Raw genomic sequence first — 18,650 nt, 5'->3', positions numbered from 1 at the left:
CGCTTCGCTCCTCCTCGACGCGCAGTGCCTCACCCTCGGGGGCCGTGGGTGCCTCGGGCTGAACCGAGGGTGCCTCGGGCCGAGCTGAGGGTGCCTCGGGCCGTGCCGAGGATGCCTTGGACTGAGCCGAGGGTACCTCGGGCTGGGCCGAGGGTGCCTCGGGCTCGGGCGTGTCGTCGATCTTGATGGAGGGTTGATGCAAGTCTTGGGAGAAGACGTCCGGGGGAACCGTTGTTCGCCCCGAGGCTATTTTGGCCAGCTCATCCGCAGTCTCGTTGTAGCGCCGGGCGATGTGGTTGAGCTCGAGCCTGTAGAACTTGTCTTCTAGGCGCCGAACCTCATCGCAGTAGGCCTCCATCTTCGGGTCGCGGCAGTGGGAGTTCTTCATGACTTGGTCGATGACGAGCTGCGAGTCACCGCGAGCGTCGAGGCGTCGGACCCCTAGCTCGGTGGCGATCCGCAACCCGTTGACCAGAGCCTCGTACTCAGCCACATTGTTGGACGCCGGGAAATGGAGGCGTAGCACGTAGCGCAGGTGCTTCCCGAGGGGCGAGATGAAGAGTAGGCCTGCGCCGGCTCCTGTCTTCATCAACGACCCGTCGAAGAACATGGTCCAAAGCTCCGGTTGGATCGGAGCTGTTGGGAGCTGGGTGTCGACCCATTCAGCCACGAAGTCCGCCAGGACGTGGGACTTGATGGCCTTCCGAGGGGCGAACGAGATTGCTTCGCCCATGATTTCCACCGCCCACTTTGCGATTCTACCCGAGGCCTCTCGGCACTGGATGATCTCCGCCAGGGGGAAGGATGACACCACAGTTACCGGATGAGACTCGAAGTAGTGTCGCAGCTTCCGCCGCGTCAGGATCAGCGCGTACAGCAGCTTCTAAACTTGTGGGTAGCGGATCTTGGTCTCGGAGAGTACCTCGCTGACGAAGTAGACTGGCCTCTGAACGGGCAATGCATGCCCCTCTTCTTGCCTCTCGACCACAATCGCGGCGCTAACCACCTGAGTGGTCGCGGCGACGTAGATTAGGAGGGCTTCTCCGGCAGCTGGTGGCACCAAGATAGGCGCATTTGTGAGGAGCGCCTTCAGGTTCCCGAGGGCTTCCTCGGCCTCAGGGGTCCAAGTGAAGCACTCAGCCTTCCTTAAGAGGCGGTACAGAGACAGACCTCTTTCGCCGAGGCGTGAGATGAAGCGGCTCAGAGCCGCGAGACATCCCATGACTCTCTGTACGCCTTTCAAGTCTTTGATGGGCCCCATGCTGGTGATGGCTGCGATCTTCTCCGGGTTGGCTTCGATGCCCCGCTCGGAGACAATGAACCCCAAGAGCATGCCTCGGGGCACCCCGAAGACACACTTTTCGGGATTGAGCTTCACGCCTTTCGCCTTGAGACATCAGAATGTCACTTCAAGGTCGGAAAGGAGGTCGGAGGCTTTCCTCGTCTTGACTACGATGTCATCGACGTAGGCCTCGACCGTCCGGCCAATGTGTTGGCCGAACACATGGTTCATGCACCGCTGGTACGTCGCGCCCGCATTCCTCAAGCCGAACGACATGGTGACATAGCAGTACATGCCGAAGGGCGTGATGAAAGAAGTCACGAGCTGGTCGGACTCCTTCATCCTGATTTGGTGATACCCGGAGTAGGCATCGAGGAAAGACAGGGTTTCGCACCCAGCAGTGGAATCCACGATTTGATTGATGCGAGGCAGAGGGTAGGGAACCTTCAGACATGCTTTGTTTAGACCAGTGTAGTCTACACACATCCGCCATTTCCCTCCTTTCTTTCTCACAAGCACAGGGTTGGCAAGCCATTCGGGATGGAATACCTCTTTGATGAACCCTGTCGCCATTAGCTTGTGGATCTCCTCGCCTATGGCTCTGCGCTTTTCTTCGTCGAATCGGCGCAGAGGCTGCTTGACGGGTCGGGCTCCGGCTCGGATGTCCAGCGAGTGCTCGGCGACATCCCTCGGTATGCCGGGCATGTTCGAGGGACTCCACGCGAAGACGTCGACATTCGCGCGGAGAAAGTCGACGAGCACTGCTTCCTATTTGGGATCGAGCTCGGAGCCGATCCGGATCTGCTTGGAGGCGTCGCTGCTGGGGTCAAGGGGGACGGACTTAACCGTCTCCGCTGGCTCGAAGTTGCCGGCGTGACGCTTCACGTCTGGCACCTCCTTAGAGAGGCTCTCCAGGTCGGCGATGAGGGCCTCGGACTCGGCGAGGGCCTCGGCGTACTCCACGGACTCCACGTCGCATTCGAACGCGTGTTTGTACGTGGGGCCGACGGTGATGACCCCGTTGGGGCCCGACATCTTGAGCTTGAGGTAGGTTTAGTTGGGGACGGCCATGAACTTCGCGTAGCATGGCCTTCCCAGTACCGCGTGGTAGGTTCCTCGGAACCCGACCACCTCGAACGTCAGGGTCTCCCTTCAGAAGTTGGAGGGCGTTCCGAAGCAGATGGGAAGGTCGAGTTGTCCGAGGGGCTGGACGCGCTTCCCGGGGATGATCCCATGGAAAGGCGCAGCGCCTGCCCGGACCGAGGACAGATCGACACGCAGGAGCCCGAGGGTCTCGGCGTAGATGATGTTGAGGCTGTTGCCTCCGTCCATGAGGACCTTGGTGAGCCTGACGCCGCCGATGACGGGGTCGACAACGAGCGGGTATTTCCCCAGGCTCGGCACATGGTCGGGGTGGTCGGCTTGGTCGAAGGTGATGGGCTTGTCGGACCAGTCAAGGTAGACTGGCGCCACCACCTTCACCGAACAGACCTCCCGACGCTCTTGCTTGCAGTGCCGAGCCGAGGCGTTCGCTGCTTGCCCACCGTATATCATGAAGCAGTCGCAGACCTCGGGGAACTCTCCTGCCTGGTGATCTTCCTTCTTGTCGTCGTCGCGAGCCCTGCCACCCTCCGCGGGTGGCCCGGCCCTGTGGAAGTGGCGCCGAAGCATAGCGCACTCCTCAATGGTGTGCTTGACGGGCCCCTGATGATAGGGGCATGGCTCCATGAGCATCTTGTCGAAGAGGTTGGCACCTCCGGGGGTTTCCGAGGGTTCTTGTACTCGGCGGCGGCGACAAGGTCCACGTCGGCGGCGTCGCGTTTCGCTTGCGACTTCTTCTTGCCCTTCTTCTTGCTGCCGCGCTGAGTTGACGCCTCGGGGGCATCTTCCGGTGGGCGGCCCTAGGGCTGCTTGTCCTTCCGGAAGATAGCCTCGACCGCCTCCTGGCCAGAGGCGAACTTGGTGGCGATGTCCATCAGCTCGCTCGCCCTGGTGGGGGTCTTGCAACCCAGCTTGCTCACCATGTCGCGACAGGTGATGCCGGCGAGGAACGCGCCGATGACATCCGAGTCGGTGATGTTGGGCAGCTCGGTGCGCTGCTTCGAGAATCGCTGGATGTAGTCCCGGAGAGACTCTCCCGGCTGCTGTCGGCAGCTTCGGAGGTCCCAGGAATTCCCAGGGCGCACGTACGTAACCTGGAAATTGCCGGCGAAGGCTTGGACCAGGTCGTCCCAGTTGGAGATCTGCCCCGGAGGCAGGTGCTCCAACCAGGCGCGAGCGGTGTCAGAGAGGAACAGGGTGAGGTTGCGGATGATGAGGTTGTCATCGTCCGTTCCACCCAGTTGGCAGGCCAGCCGGTAGTCCGTGAGCCACAGCTCCGGTCTCGTCTCCCCCGAGTACTTTGTGATAGTAGTCGGGGGTCGGAACCGGGTCGGGAATGGCGCCCGTCGTATGGCCCGGCTGAAGGCCTGCGGACCGGGTGGTTCGGGCGAGGGACTCCGATCCTCCCCGCTGTCGTAGCGTCCTCCGCGCCTGGAGTGGTAGCCTCGGCGCACCCTCTCGTCGAGGCGGGCCCGACGGTCGCGGTGATGGTGCTCGTTGCCGAGGCGTCCCGGGGCCGCAGGCGCTGTGCTGCGCGTGCACCCGGTGTAGACCGAGGCTTCCCGCATGAATCGGGAAGTCGCGGCATGATGTTCTGAGGGGTACCCCTGCCTTCGGGAGGCGGAGCTTTCGGCCCACCGGACCGCGGCGCCCTCCAGGAGATTCTTGAGTTCTCCCTGGATTCGCCGCCCCTCGGTGGTCGATGGCTCCGGCATCGCGCGAAGAAGCATTGCCGCCGCAGCCAGGTTCTGGCCGACCCCACTGGAAGCGGGTGGCGGCCTTACCCTGACATCATCGGCGATGTTGTGGCGTCCCAACGGACGAGGGTTGCAATCAACCCCTCTCAAGCGGTCCAAAGACCCACTTGAATACCACGGTGTTTTGCTTTGCTTTTCTTAATCCCGTTTGCAAGGAATCTCCACAACTTGGAGTCTCTCGCCCTTACACTTGAAGTTCACAGAGAAGAACGGAGTAAGGGAGGGATTAGCAACTCACACAAGACACAAAGATCATAGCAAATACGCACACACAAGACCCAGACTTAAGCTCAAAATACTAGCACACTAGAACGGAGCTTAAATCACTAGAATGTCGAACAAGTGCGCAAGAACGGAGTGTGAGTGATCAAGAGTGCTCAAGGAATGCTTGGTGTTCTCCTCCATGGGCCTAGGGGTCCCTTTTATAGCCCCAAGGCAGCTAGGAGCCGTTGAGAGCAATCTGAGAAGGCAATTCTTGCCTTCTGTCGCCTAGCGCACCGGACAGTCCGGTGCACCACCGGACACTGTCCGGTGCGGATTTCCTTCCTTATTTGGCGAAGCCGATCGTTGGCAGCCTTGGAGCCGTTGGCGCACCGGACACTGTCTGGTGCACACCGGACAGTCTGGTGCCCCCTCCCGACCGTTGGCTCACTACAAAACAAACCCCTCTATAGCAACGTATACCTAGCAACATATAGTTATATGTGTTGGAAGTGATTAGGTTGCAACGCTTGTTACATGTTGCAAGCCACATTCGTTAATAATAATGGTACTAGCAACGTTTAACATGCGTTGCAAACTGCATCCGTAGAGTAACTACGATCACGACAACGTTTACCATGCGTTGCAACCGTATGCGTAGAGTAATTTGAATGGGGGCAACATTTACATCTGTTGAGTAATTTTGGTACTGATGAGGCAATAATGAAACTGTGTTGTTTATTTTTTTAATGAAGCATAGTGGTATGATACTTAATTGTGCAAAAATATAGAATGAGAAATTGAACAACAAACATGTAGAATGTAACAAAAGGCAACCAACTCCAGTATGAAGTCCTTTTGGTCCACTTTTGTATTGATGTTTTATTTTATTAAAATATTTGTTGCATCCTTTTTGTGATTTTACTTATCAAACACCCTCTAGCCATGTGAAAATAGTAGTTGCGATTTGTCAAGGCACTTAAAGTTATATATTTGTTGTAATTTTGTTTATTCGGCAAAAAAGAGCTTAAAGTTTTATATTTGTTTATTCGGCAAAAAAAAGGCCTTCAGCAGCCTCGAACTCAAGACCAACTGTTCAACTTTAACACCAGCTAACCAACCGACCCTAGAATATTTTCATGTATGATGGCACTTCAGTTTTTTATAACAATTCTTGAAATCCGCTCGGCCTCCCTAGATCCCTTCAAGACCAACAAATCCGCGCTGGACGCGACCTCCCTGGATCCCAGAAATCCGCGCCTCCATTTTCTGGCCGCGTCCGGCTGCGCCTGCCAAGCTCGCTGTGTCCATTTTCTGGCCTCCAGCCACACCAACGCCCTGCTGGCCGCTGCGCACCACCGCCTCCTCAAAAGTCAGCGCGCGCCTTCTGTAGGACAGCGAGAGGAGACGAGGAACAGGATCGAGCCGGTCTCCCACAGTGAAGGACGTGATCCCCACGACTTCATTAAGGCCTACTCCCCGCCACAAGCGCTCAGGCAAGGTATCCCTCTCATTCCCCATGGAGATATTGGTGTGCTGTGTAGACATCATTATGTGCTGAAACTGACTACTCATTTACTCAATGGAGTTACCAATGTCTCAATTTTGGATCAATGTATTGTATTTACGTTTGGAGAAATAAACATATGTAGATGAATGGTTGTATTTTGTTCCAGTGTCGGAATGGATATTGGCCTGGTCAAGCGTCTTCTGCGTTACTCTAAAGGTTCTGATCCATATCTAGCTGGTGTAGAGAAATTCCTTGAATTTGCATTTAAAGATAAACCTGAAGGTATCAAGATTTATTGTCCATGTCAGACATGTGTGCACACTACTGTTCAAACAAGGGATGACATGTATGGGCATTTGGTGTGCAATGGGATACTTGAGAATTATGATGAATGGAATTTTCAAGGTAATGTTTCAGTGCAACACACAAGTAGTCCAGAACCAAATTCGAATATTGACGAAAGGTATGTTAATGTTGACCAGCTGTTACAAGACGTCGTTGGTCATTTGTATGATGACACACCTATGACTGATGGTCAAGAATCGGTCCAGGGACCCAATATAGAAGCACAACAGTTTTATAAACAGCTTGAAGATTCAAAAAGGCCATTATGGATAGGTTGTGAACTCACACAACTAACTTTATTTGTGCTTTTGTTTAATATCAAGTCCATGAACAAATGGTCAAATGAATCTTTTGGGGATCTACTTGAGGTTCTGCATATGGCTATTCCTAATGGAAATGAACTGCCCAAGAACTTTTATGAGGCTAAGAAAATAATATCTAAATTTGGACTTGGATACGAAAATATTGATGCCTGCCCAAACAACTGCCAGTTGTATTGGAAGGAAAAGAAGAATGATGATTTTTGTGCAATCTGTAAGGTTTCGAGGTGGAAGGATAAGGATCCAACGTCTGTATTAACAAAGAAGGAAAGAAAGAAAGCAACACCCTGCAAAGTTTTACGATACTTTCCAATTAAAGAGAGGCTGAAAAGAATGTTTATGTGTAGAGAAACAGCTTCTCTTCTAAGATGGCATGACGAGGAGCGCATTAAGGATGGTGCATTAAGACATCCTGCTGATGCACCGGTGTGGAAGAGGTTTGATGAAAAGTTCCTAGGATTTGCAGCAGAATCACGTAATATTCGTTTTGGTTTGGCTACTGATGGATTTAATCCATTTGGGATGATGAGCTCTACACATAGTTGTTGGCCTGTTATATTGGTGGTATATAACCTTCCTCCATGGCTTTGCATGAAAGATCACCACCTTATGCTCTCTTTATTGATTCCTGGTCCTAAAAGTCCTGGAGATAGAATTCATGTGTTCCTTGAGCCACTCTTGGATGACCTAAAAGAATTATTTCTAACCGGCTTGTACACATATGATGCATCAAGAGATGAGAGTTTTACTATGCGAGGGGCCGTGCTTATGACCATAAGTGATCTTCCTAGTTTAGGAATGCTTGCTTCTCATATGGTTCATGGGAAATTCGCATGCCCTCCTTGTGGTGAAAATGTCTGGACAAAACAGCTGAAGAATGGTCGTAAATCTTGTTTTATGGGAAATCGCCAATATATTGATATTGATCATTCTTATCGCTTGGATGCAGACTCATTTGATGGAACGATAGAGCTTCGAACAAAACCTAAAACCTATTATGATCGTCCAATTTTGGATGAAATCATCACACTTGGTGATTTCAAGAACTCAAAAACTTACAAGTCAGTTAGTAGTCTATTCAAATTGCCATATTGGGATGATAATATTCTTCGATACAATCTTGATGTGATGCATATAGAGAAGAATGTATTTGACAATTGTTATGGTACAATATCCAATTTGGATGGAAGGACAAAAGATAACCTACAAGCTCGTCTAGATCTTGTCGAGATGAACATTAGACCGGACCTCCATCCACAAGAAAAACCTTCAGGAAAGTTTTACTTGCCACGAGCTTTATTTGCTATGTCTAAAAGTGAGAGACGAGCATTTTGTGATTTTCTTAGAAAGGTTAAAGTTCCTGATGGTTATTATAGAAACATATCAAAATGTGTTAATGTTACTGAAGGAAAGATTGTTGGCCTCAAAACACATGACTGTCATGTCCTGATGCAGCAGCTCATGCCTATTGGTTTGAGGGGTCTTCTTCCAGATGATATCACAGCTGTAATATTTGAGTTGTCTGCTTATTTTCGAGGGATATGTTCTAAAGTGCTTCATGTTAACGAGTTGGACCATATGGAAAAATCAATTGGCATTACTCTATGCAAAATGGAGATGATCTTTCCACCAGGGTTTTTCACGGTTATGGTTCATTTAGTAGTCCATCTAGCAACTGAATGTAAGCTTGGTGGACCAGTTAACTATAGATGGATGTATTTTATTGAGAGGTACATCTTCTAACTATTACATGATTCATGTTATAAGAATTTCTTGTGGGGTTGAATAATTCACTTGTCTTGCATTGGTTGTAGGTACCTAGGAAAATTGAAATCATATGTTCGGAACAAAGCATATCCAGAAGCTTCAATAGCAAATTCATTCTTGGCAGATGAGTGTATGGTGTTTTGTTCTAGGTACATAGAAGGTTTCGCTACCAAGCATAATAAACCATCAAGGAACGATGATAGTTTGGACCATACCCAATCGAAGATGGCTGGACAAGATTCATCTTTATTCCCTTCAGTGTTGACTGTTAGTTTTGGGGTGCTTCCTTTTCAATGATGTGTTTGCTGACTGTTATAGTTGGGCTACCAGTTTGCTAGCTATCATTTGTATCGATGCTGATTAATGTGAACTCTATGCTGAACACCTTGTACATATATGAGATGTTGATTATGTGCATCCCACAGTTCGGAAGGTGTCACTCTGCTGTTGCTTCAAATCTGTTTCTATTTGTTTTGGCAAGATTGAAAGGGTTGAGGATATCTCATCCAGTTTCGAGTGTCACTTGGCTGAACCTTCTTTGCTCAGCCCCCGTTTTCTTTTAGACTTATTTTGTCTGTCATGAAACTGTGGCTAATGAACCCCCCTTTAACTCAGATCTTCTTTAGCATATTACACAACTGAAAATGGCCAGGACACACCTCACTACTCCAAGCCTTTTAACACAAGTGAGCAGGGTATAAGTTACAGGGGCCCAAGAGTTATAGTGCTTCAAAGTGGGGTAAAAATACAAAAATTCAGATTCAGCTATCTGAACCAAATTCAGTTTTAGTAAACTGCACCAAGTCTGAAATTTTTGAAACCGACCAACCCCACTTTGGACCACTTTTTCACTCAGTTGCATATGGTTTTAGTTCTACCATACTTAATAAAATTTCTTCTCCTATAGTTACTCTTCAAGTTTTATATAATAACCTTTTGCCAAAAGCCCACAGATCAAAAGTTACAGGGGCCCAAAAACAAGCAAACCAAACTATTTTCAGCTGCACCAAAACTGTACCAAATCTGAAATCTGCAAATTACTCCAAATGTCTATCAAAAACTTGAAAATCTTCACACATGAAAGTTGTTAAATTTGAAACACTCTACAACTTTGGTATTTTGATTTTTGGAAAAATATGGCTAGATTTTAAATTCCACTTTTGGGCTAAACCTTTTCTTCTAGGGTTAATTAGATGTGTGCCATTACATTTTGTCTGGTTTTGACATATATATGTTTTGTAATTAGACTCCACAATATTATTTGGATCTGCAAGTCTGCAACTTTGATGAGCAAAATGGTTGTACAGATAGATGTTTCAGCTACTTGTACTAGCACAAGATGAACTTGTGCAGATTCAGCATACATATGTTTCAGCTAAGACATGAATTATCAATCCTTAAGGTAGACTGCCAACTAATGAGTAATCTGTTGTTCCTCCTTTTCTGAATTTTACACCAAAATCAAGTGTCCCAGCTATGTATTTCAATGGTGGATGTTGTGAACTTTGAGTGCTCGGGGTCTGAGGACTGTTGTTAGTAGCTGCACTGGAACTTGACCCCTGTAATCCCCCCTATGACACTTGTGGTGTTACTGTTATTTGTGGTGTCACTGGTGTGTGAGGTGAGGGTGGACAATTTTGTGCACCCCCTGAATCTTCAACACTTCCACCTGAAACACCTGGCTGCTGCAACACCTGACCAGGCACAGTGTACTGAAACTGGAATTCACAAGGACCAGATTCTGTCAGCTTGCTGAACATTTTCATCACTGTCCCAATTCCACCCCACTTCAGTTGTTACTGCTTCTCCCCAGAATACCTCCCAATTTCAGCTCTTTGTTTTATCTTCTGTAGTGATGCCAATGCCTGATCCTTTGTGTTCAACAGATCTACCCACATATACCTGTTGTAATCATCTACTACAAGCAGGAAATAGGATTTTCCACCAACTGTCTTTGGTCTGATCTGCCCACACAAATCTGCATGAAACAATTATAGTCCCTTTTGAGCTCTGAATTCAGACTTCCTTAGAAATGGTGTTCTATGTTGTTTTCCCAAAGTGCATCCATCACAGACCTGTTCCACCCTGTCTACTAAGGGCATCCCTTCCACCATCTTCAATCTACCTAGTTCTCTAAGTGACCTGAAATTCAAGTGCCCAAATCTGGCATGCCATTTCCAGGCAGGATCAGTGTGCTTTGCCAGGAAACAAACAGGTGAATCAGCATCTGGTTTCAGAGTGTACAGCCTATTACCAGTGCGAGGTGCACTGATTAGCAGGTTATTTTCAGGATCTAGTACACTCAACCTCCCATTAAACAGTCTAATATCACATCCACCCTCTTCAAGCTGACCAAGACTTATTATATTACTCTTCAGTTGTGGGATGTAATAAACACTTGTGAAGACTTTGTGCTGATTTTGCTTTCCCTGAACAACTACAGCTCCCAAACCACATATTTTAACAGTTGAGCCATCCCCAAATCTGACTGATCCACTCACAGATTCATCAAGGTGTGAGAGTGCAGACTTTGTACCTATAATGTGATTACTGGCAACAGTATCAAGTACCCACACGCCTTCAGGACATATCATCGAGATCACATTTTCTTCAGACAAATGAACAAACTGTGGTGCTCCATGCATTGTGCCTTGTACTTCAGCAAACAGAAGTGCCCCAGTTTGAACACCACCACCAGCAACTGCAAGATTTGCCTCTGGTTGTTTTTGTTCCTTGCCTTTCTCCCTCTTAGGACGCTTACAGTCTTGAGGCCAATGACCATATATCCCACAATTTCTGCATCTCCCTTTTCTCCTAGGTGTGCCTTGTGAAGTGAGTTTCTGCTTACTGAAACTTCCTGAACCCTCCATCAGATCGACGGGGAGCCTTAGGCTTCCACTGACATGAATCACTACTGCTACTGTCTGTATTTGAAGACGACTGAAAATGATGCTTATGCTTTTCAAGCCAATCTTCTTCAGCTAACAGTAAACGACCTATTTTCAGTGATGTGCTCAACCTTGTCTTCTAGTCGATCTTCAGCAGCACGAAGTCTGCCAACAAGATCTTCAATTGTAAGATCCTTCATCTCACAAAACATTTCAATGGATACTGCTACTTGATTAAACCGGGGTGGTACAACACGCAGGAACTTTTTGACCACACAGGTATCATCTATAGATTCACCAAGGGATTTGATATTTGTGACAAGGTTAGTAATTCTCATCCCAAAATCCTCAACACTCTCCCCCTCCTTGAACTCTATATTCTCAAATTCTCTAATAAGTTTCTGCACATTTACCTCCTTAACCCAATCAGCACCAATCCTCATGATCTTCACAGCCTCCCAAGCCTCTTTGACTGTCTTCTTTGCACCAAGTGTCCCCCACATCTCTTTGGGAACAGATCTCATCAGAGCACCCATTGCTTGCCTGTCCTGTGAACGCCTGACGTTGGTTCCAGGATCAATCACTTCCCATATCTCCATCGCCTCGTAGTTGATCTCCATCAACATTGCCCACTCTGCATAGTTGGATCGGGTCAGCATGGGCCATACCAGAGAACTTTCCTTGATGCCTGACGTCGTGGCACTTGGCCATACCCTTCGAAACAATCCAGTCCACGAAGAAGGGGGCTCGTCAGCTGTCATCGTTGCCGAGCCACAACCCCTGATGCAATAGCTTCGACTTCACCTTGCAAAGCCCCATCTTCACCCGCATACCAGACGCCGAGAATCAAAAGCAACCATCAAAGGCGAAGCTGAGGCCGAGACAAACTTCAATGCGACGCCTTCAGGAAGGGAGTGACGTCGGGGCCGACACCGTCGCGAGTCCGAGATGGACCAGGCTTTCGCCCAAGGAAGAAAATGTTGGGGAATACGACGCCCCCAATAGGGGAAGCGGCGCCCAAGGGCGTCGCAGTCGCCGAGGCTCTCGCCCAAGAAGCCCCCAGCACCAACGTCAAGCCAAGAGCTACCGTCGTCGCCGTCCTCCATACCATATGTGTCACACAGGCACGTGCCAGAGCCGCACCCAGCAGCCGATGGCACTAGCACACACGACCACTGAATCTAGATGTCGCCGAGCACCCTGCCACCTTACGCCGTCCTAGTTGTTTGGTCCTTACCGGTTGTTTGGTCCTTACCAGTAAAGTTTGTTCTAGTATCTATACATACATGTGAAGCTCACTGAACCGGTTGTTTGGTCCTTACCAGTAAGGTTTGTTTAGAACACTTGTCCGTCGTCACAAAACACCATTGTGGACCACCCCATCATCGACCGAGTTGCTCACGGTTTCTCTAGACAAGTTTAGGTGAGCACCATGACTTTTGTACGCCGATGAGGCTTTCTGTATTTCTGATTTGCACGCTACCGTATTCAAACTCTTCCGGTTACTCTACCAGGATCCCAATGTCCGTCGTCGCCGTGATCTGGGAAGTCTAGACTATTTGAATCCGATTCACTTACGGGTTAGGTCGGGTCGGGCTCGGGTGACGTTTAAGAATGCAAATCCTTGCCGGAGATTACCTGCGTGGGCTTGTCGTGAGCGCGCAACCTCGTGCCCGGCTTAGGGTCGCCGGAGTCACTATCGTGGACTTGAGTTTCTGAATAAGCAAAAAGACAGGGATCTCAGTGCTAATGTCAGTGAAACAATCAAATATTACATAGGACCTTTATTCGGTTAGCTGATGTCAGTTTTCTCATGTGTTCGTGGGGCGAGCGGGTCGGTTTCGGCCCAGTCACTTCCGCTCAACTCCTGTTTTTTAAAAGTTTATGTTCCGGATTGGTTATTGTGACAGCGATGACTTGGTTGGGTTGTGACAGCGATGATAAATCCACTAAAGAAGCAAAACAAATTTTATTTTGATATAGAGAGACTATTATAAATTATACATGTGATGGTTGCTTCGGTAGAGAGAAGCTTATTAAAATTAAATTTTTTATGAACTATTTATGGTCAACAATAACTCAAGAGAGGTTAAATGGCTTGGTGATTCTATATATCGAAAAAAGTTGTTGGATGAGGCTTCTATATCGAATTTCGCACTGGGCCCCTGAAAAGCCAGGAACGACCCTGCTTGATCTGCTTCAAGTGTTTCATCAATTTATTGCGCGACGGTATCAATTGAAATGTACATTAATATTATAATTGTGTAACAAATCTTCCCTGTATTATGGTTAAAATTTAACAATACAAGTATTTTGAATTACACAATCAGTTTTTAGCAAAATATTTGAAAACCATATTGAATTAAATAATTAAGGTATTATTTTCTGTTTCCCTCCCATTATTTTATTTCCCTCCAATTTATTTTACTGACATACCATATTTCCCTCCGTTGTTTTGGATCCCTCCAGTTATTTTCGTAGTGGGCCCACTCTCCATAGACATAGCAAACTTCTTTCATCTTCTGCAGACCTCCCCACCACTTTTCCTTCATCCGCGAGGGGCACAACAGAGGGCTCTCCATCCATCGTCCAGGGGGCTCCATCCGCGCCGTAGTCGCTCGTCTAGGTCGTTAACCCTCTCTGCTTTGCCACCCCGACCTTGCCTCCAACCGCGCCCTTGCCTCCCACCGCCATCGCCGCCTCCACGGCCATCACCACTGCCTCGTCCACCGGCGCCACGGCCCTGCCCTTGGCCACCACCGACACGTACACGGCCTACTTTCGTGGTCGTCGTCCTCCGCTGTTGGCGCACGCTGAGCCGGAGGTTGGATATCTGCCAAGTCGAGCTAGAGACGGAGGTCAGCCTCTGCCTACAAATCATCATCATCAGCCAACAGGTGCTAATCTGCCTTTTTTATTCAGCAAGAGTCGACGTCAGAATCTTACCTCGGTTCATCCAAATGTACTTGCATCATATGATTCTTAGACGACCAAATTATTGTCATTGATTGGTCTGCAAATACATATGGACTGTTAGTATTTTCCTTCCCTACTTGTTTTTAATTTAGGTCATTGTGCAGTGGTAACTGGTAATGGCACGGGGTGGGAAACAACGCATTACTCGTAGCCATGATGAGTACTTGTCTGAGGACCATATTGGAGAGAAAAGTCCCCAAACAAATGCTACATCATCTGAACAAAACATAAGTAATAAAGAAGACCATTTAGATAGCAGAAGCGATAATGAGTCCCAAGGTATGCACACATTACTTGTAATACCGCACCTTGTCTTTATGGATACTTGCATATGTCATTCTCACTACTGAAAATTGTTTTTTGGAGACATAACTATGTCAAATAACATAAATGGAGAGGACCAACTTGATGGCGCTGATGAGGTTAAAGAGGTTAAAAGGCGTGGGAAGACAAAACTTATTAATGTTTGGAACATTCCAAGAGGCCATAGGGTTGTAGTTAACTGTAATGAGCTGAATCAGCCTATCGGAGAAGAGGCAGGAGTCCTTGCAAAATTCCTTGGCATGGTTGCTAGGAATGGCTCCTTGTGTAGCTTAAGCTTCAAGGATTGGAGACTACTTATAGGAAAGAAAGATAGGAACCATAAACAAATCAATAAGGAGGCCATTCTTAATCAAGTAAAGGTAAACTTTCACATTTTTTCAGTTGCCATGTAGTAACAGTACACTTTCACAATTCTTTTCCAATTGTTATGCAGAAGAGATTTCTTTACCCTGCCCGCATGGAAACATGGGTGCTGCGAACAATTGGAGAGAGATGGAGGCAACACAAGTCCAATTTGAAATCCATTTATTTTGACCCACATAAGAGTCAGGATGCTAATAATAGTAATGCTCCTGATGGTGTATTAGCTGATCAGTGGGTTGCGCTTGTCAATAATTGGATGACCCCTAAAGCACAGGTACATTACTATAGTCATGATAATCATTTTGTTATTTATCTAATGAACCATCTAATTTACTTTTGTTCCTATATACTCTTTGTTTCGTAGGATTTAAGTGAGGCCAATAGGATAAATTGTACAAGAAGAAAGTCAATGCATACATCTGGAACAAAAAGCTTTGCTCGGAATAGAGAAGAATTGGTATTATTTTTGCAATTATAATTCACAGCATGTTCTTTACAAATGTCAAAAATCCATGTTAATTACATTACCTTAGTTATATTTTTATTAACATGTTTACAGAGGGAACAAGATCCTGAAAAGAAATACCCTCATAGGGCTGTTTTGTATATCCATACACACAAGTCTAACATCGGCAATAACAGAAATGCACATGTGGTACAATAATTGCAAAAAAATGTTTCATTTACTTTTTTTCAAATCCAATTGTTCTTCCATGGTGTTTATTGAGTATTGTTGTTCTCTTGCAAGGGTGAATTGAAGGAACTTTTAGCACAACAACCTGATTTAGCGGACTCTAGTAATGGAAAGGATGCATGGGAAGGAGATGCACTAAACAGAATATTAGGAAAGGAAAAGCCTGGCCATATCCATGGTCTGGGCCTTGTTCCAAATCCAAAACAAGTTTTTCATGCCTCGACATCAAGCCGTATGAAGCATCTAAATGTAACCAGTTTGGATGAAACATCCAGTGAAGATGTAGTATCACTTAGACTTGAATTGGAAAAACTTCAAAAGCATGTCCAGAAGCAAGATGATACTATACTAGATTTGCAACATACCGTGGAGCGACAGAAAAGGCAACATGTAAATCCAAATAACCTTATTTCTAACTCACTAAAGATTGCATGGACTTAGCATTTTTATGTCCTAATGTTTTTATGCTATTACAGGGCTATCTAGATGCTCCTTTATCGCCACCAACAGATGTTCGTCCTGCTATGAAACGACAAGTATGTATCTCTATCTCTATGAAAATATATAAGTTTACTATTGTACTTGCTCGTACAATCCAGCATCGCCATGAGCTTATTTTAAAAAAAAATGGTGATGCAAATGTCTTTGATTCGGATAAGTTCATACCATAGTAAAATTACTCTTCGTCTGCAAAATAGCAATCCTACTCTACAACTCCTAGTGGATCTGAACCAAAATTCTCAAACCAAAGTTCTACCCTCTCAACTGATCTGCACCGTCTGGACAGCAGCCTCAATAACGTTAAGTTTTAAATGGTAAGGGCTCCCTCCGGTGGCTCTGCCACTTGAGGCTTCGGCTTTGGCTTCTCAACAACAATGGCTTGTGTGGTTAGGACCATTCCAGCTACAGAGGCCGCATTCTGGAGCGCACACCTGGTCACCTTGGCAGGGTTAATCACACTAGCTCTAAAGGATCCAGTATATGTGTCTGTTGTGACAAGAACTAGTCTGAATTGTCTAAAACAATTCCAATGCCAGCAACACACACTACGATGGTATAGGTCTACTCATGAACTTAGTGCTGCACATAATAGATGATGGGTCCTAGTCACATTTACCAGCACAGATAAACATATTAACAGCATTAGACCTCTAGCAAATACAGTTCATACCATCTAACTGCATAGGCACAGATAAACATATTTACTCTTTTGCAGAGTGTCACTTCTATTGAAATCTTCAATATTTAGGGTTTAGGACATAAGATTTTTTTATGTCCTAATGTTTTTATGCTATTACAGGGCTATCTAGATGCTCCTTTATCGCCACCAACAGATGTTCGTCCTGCTATGAAACGACAAATATGTATCTCTATGAAAATATATAAGTTTACTGATTTTTTGCACATATATCCGAATCTTATATATATATATATATATATATATATATATATATATATATATATTTCCCTATAACAGCCAATTTATTATCAACTGCGTAGTGAAGATTCTAGTATGTTTGGTGAACGGAATAACACAATGGTATGAATGCATTACCATGAATTCCATCCTAGTTTTAAAATTTTCAAGCTGTCATTTATCCAATAACTCTACAGGAGGATGAAAACGAAGATGATGAGTACGAGGAACTGCACTCACACTACAAATGTTCTAAAATTCAGGATAAGGTTAGTACATTATGAGTACGAGGAACTGCAATCATAGATTTACTCCACCCTAAGGCCATACTGAAGCAATCATATTTTTGTCCATGTTAGAAATCTAGTTTATATGATAGTGTATACATGCTGAAAGTAGCAGCAAGCATCAGATTTCCTATACAACGTTCCATAGTAGTTCACTGATGTGTGTTCTTTAAATGTAGAGCAAGCCACCACAGTCACTTGCTAATTTATAGCTACTTGCATATTTATAGCTACTTGCTAACCACTAACAAGTAACTATTTATTAGTAAAAATTCTTATGCATCCTGCATATTTATAGCTACTTGCTAACCACTAACATCCAAAATTCACTTGTAGGTTTCCACAGATATTTTCTTAAAGAGCACAAGATATCCAAACAGGAAGGTTGCCTTAGGCAGAGTACTTAGCCAGGACCCCAAAACCAAAGTTGGAGATGTTGCTTTAGGCAAAGAATTTTGGATGGTGCGTGTTAGTCTGGTATCTGTGCGCGATGAACCACTAATAAGGCCATATAACAACTTCAAGGTTCTTGGACAAGTAGGCAATAATCCAATTGCATGGCCTTCAAGTTGTGTAAGTTCATCACTTCACTTAACAAGACATTATTCTCCTCATTATTGCATTTGGTTAAAGTATTCTAATTCATTCCTTTTGTAGATTGAAAAGGTTAACTGATAACATGGGATGAATAATAGCGCCGGGATTGCTAAGGTATTTAATTGGTCCCATAAATACTCTATATCTCCCATGAATAGAGACATCAAGTTTGAGCTAATAGGTTAGGAGACATCAGTGTGTTAGATGTACATATATAAATTTTGGCAGGGCCATTCATTTGGGAAGCCCTCACTGATATATGACACTAATAAAACCATAGTAGGGGGGTTTGTGTGACCAAATCTTGAATTCCATAGCCAAGCAGCATCATCTAGCTTTGACAGCAAACAAACTGGAGGTATCACACTCAACTGTACTGTGTACAGTCTGTTCCCAGTGCGAGGTGCACTGACCAACAGGTTATACTCTGGATCAAATACTTTCAGTCTACCAGCAAATAGTCTGATGTCACAGCCTGCTTCCTCTAGTTGTCCAAGACTAATTATGTTGCTTTTCAATTGTGGAATGTAGTACACACTAGTGAGTACCTTGTGGTCACCTTGTCTGGTTTTCATCACCACCGAACCTAGTCCACAGATTTTGACAGTAGACCCATCACCAAACTTCACTGACCCACTGACAGTGTCATCAAGTTGAGAAGTGTCATGTGGTTACTAGCTCCAGTGTCTAATACCCAGACTTCATCTGAACAGACTGCAGTCACTACTTTTTCTTCAGACAGGAGTATTTCCTGAGAAGTTCCACCTAATGAGTCTTGCACCTCAGCGAAGAGTAGTGCTGCATTCTCCACATCTCCAACT

At 46.1% G+C, this 18,650-nt stretch overlaps 1 protein-coding gene and 1 long non-coding RNA gene across 2 annotated transcripts; both read left to right on the top strand.

Moving 5' to 3' along the window:
- The first annotated feature begins 14,313 nt into the window (after nucleotides 1-14,313).
- On the top strand, nucleotides 14,314-15,498 carry LOC118473455 (uncharacterized). Its single transcript, XM_035962835.1, has 5 exons — nucleotides 14,314-14,426; nucleotides 14,514-14,830; nucleotides 14,905-15,108; nucleotides 15,199-15,291; nucleotides 15,394-15,498. The coding sequence occupies exons 2-5, from the start codon at nucleotides 14,522-14,524 to the stop codon at nucleotides 15,496-15,498; spliced, it is 711 nt and encodes a 236-aa protein (XP_035818728.1). The 5' UTR covers nucleotides 14,314-14,426; nucleotides 14,514-14,521.
- A 1,525-nt stretch (nucleotides 15,499-17,023) lies between these two features.
- Nucleotides 17,024-17,430, top strand: LOC118473360 (uncharacterized). The gene is made up of 3 exons (XR_004852683.1): nucleotides 17,024-17,068; nucleotides 17,143-17,214; nucleotides 17,412-17,430. It is a non-coding gene; the product is annotated as an uncharacterized lncRNA (long non-coding RNA).
- The last annotated feature ends 1,220 nt before the right edge of the window (nucleotides 17,431-18,650 follow it).

This window comes from Zea mays, chromosome 9 (genome assembly GCF_902167145.1).
Source record: "Zea mays cultivar B73 chromosome 9, Zm-B73-REFERENCE-NAM-5.0, whole genome shotgun sequence".
NCBI lineage: Eukaryota > Viridiplantae > Streptophyta > Magnoliopsida > Poales > Poaceae > Zea > Zea mays.
This window is presented reverse-complemented; position numbering and strand designations above follow the sequence as displayed.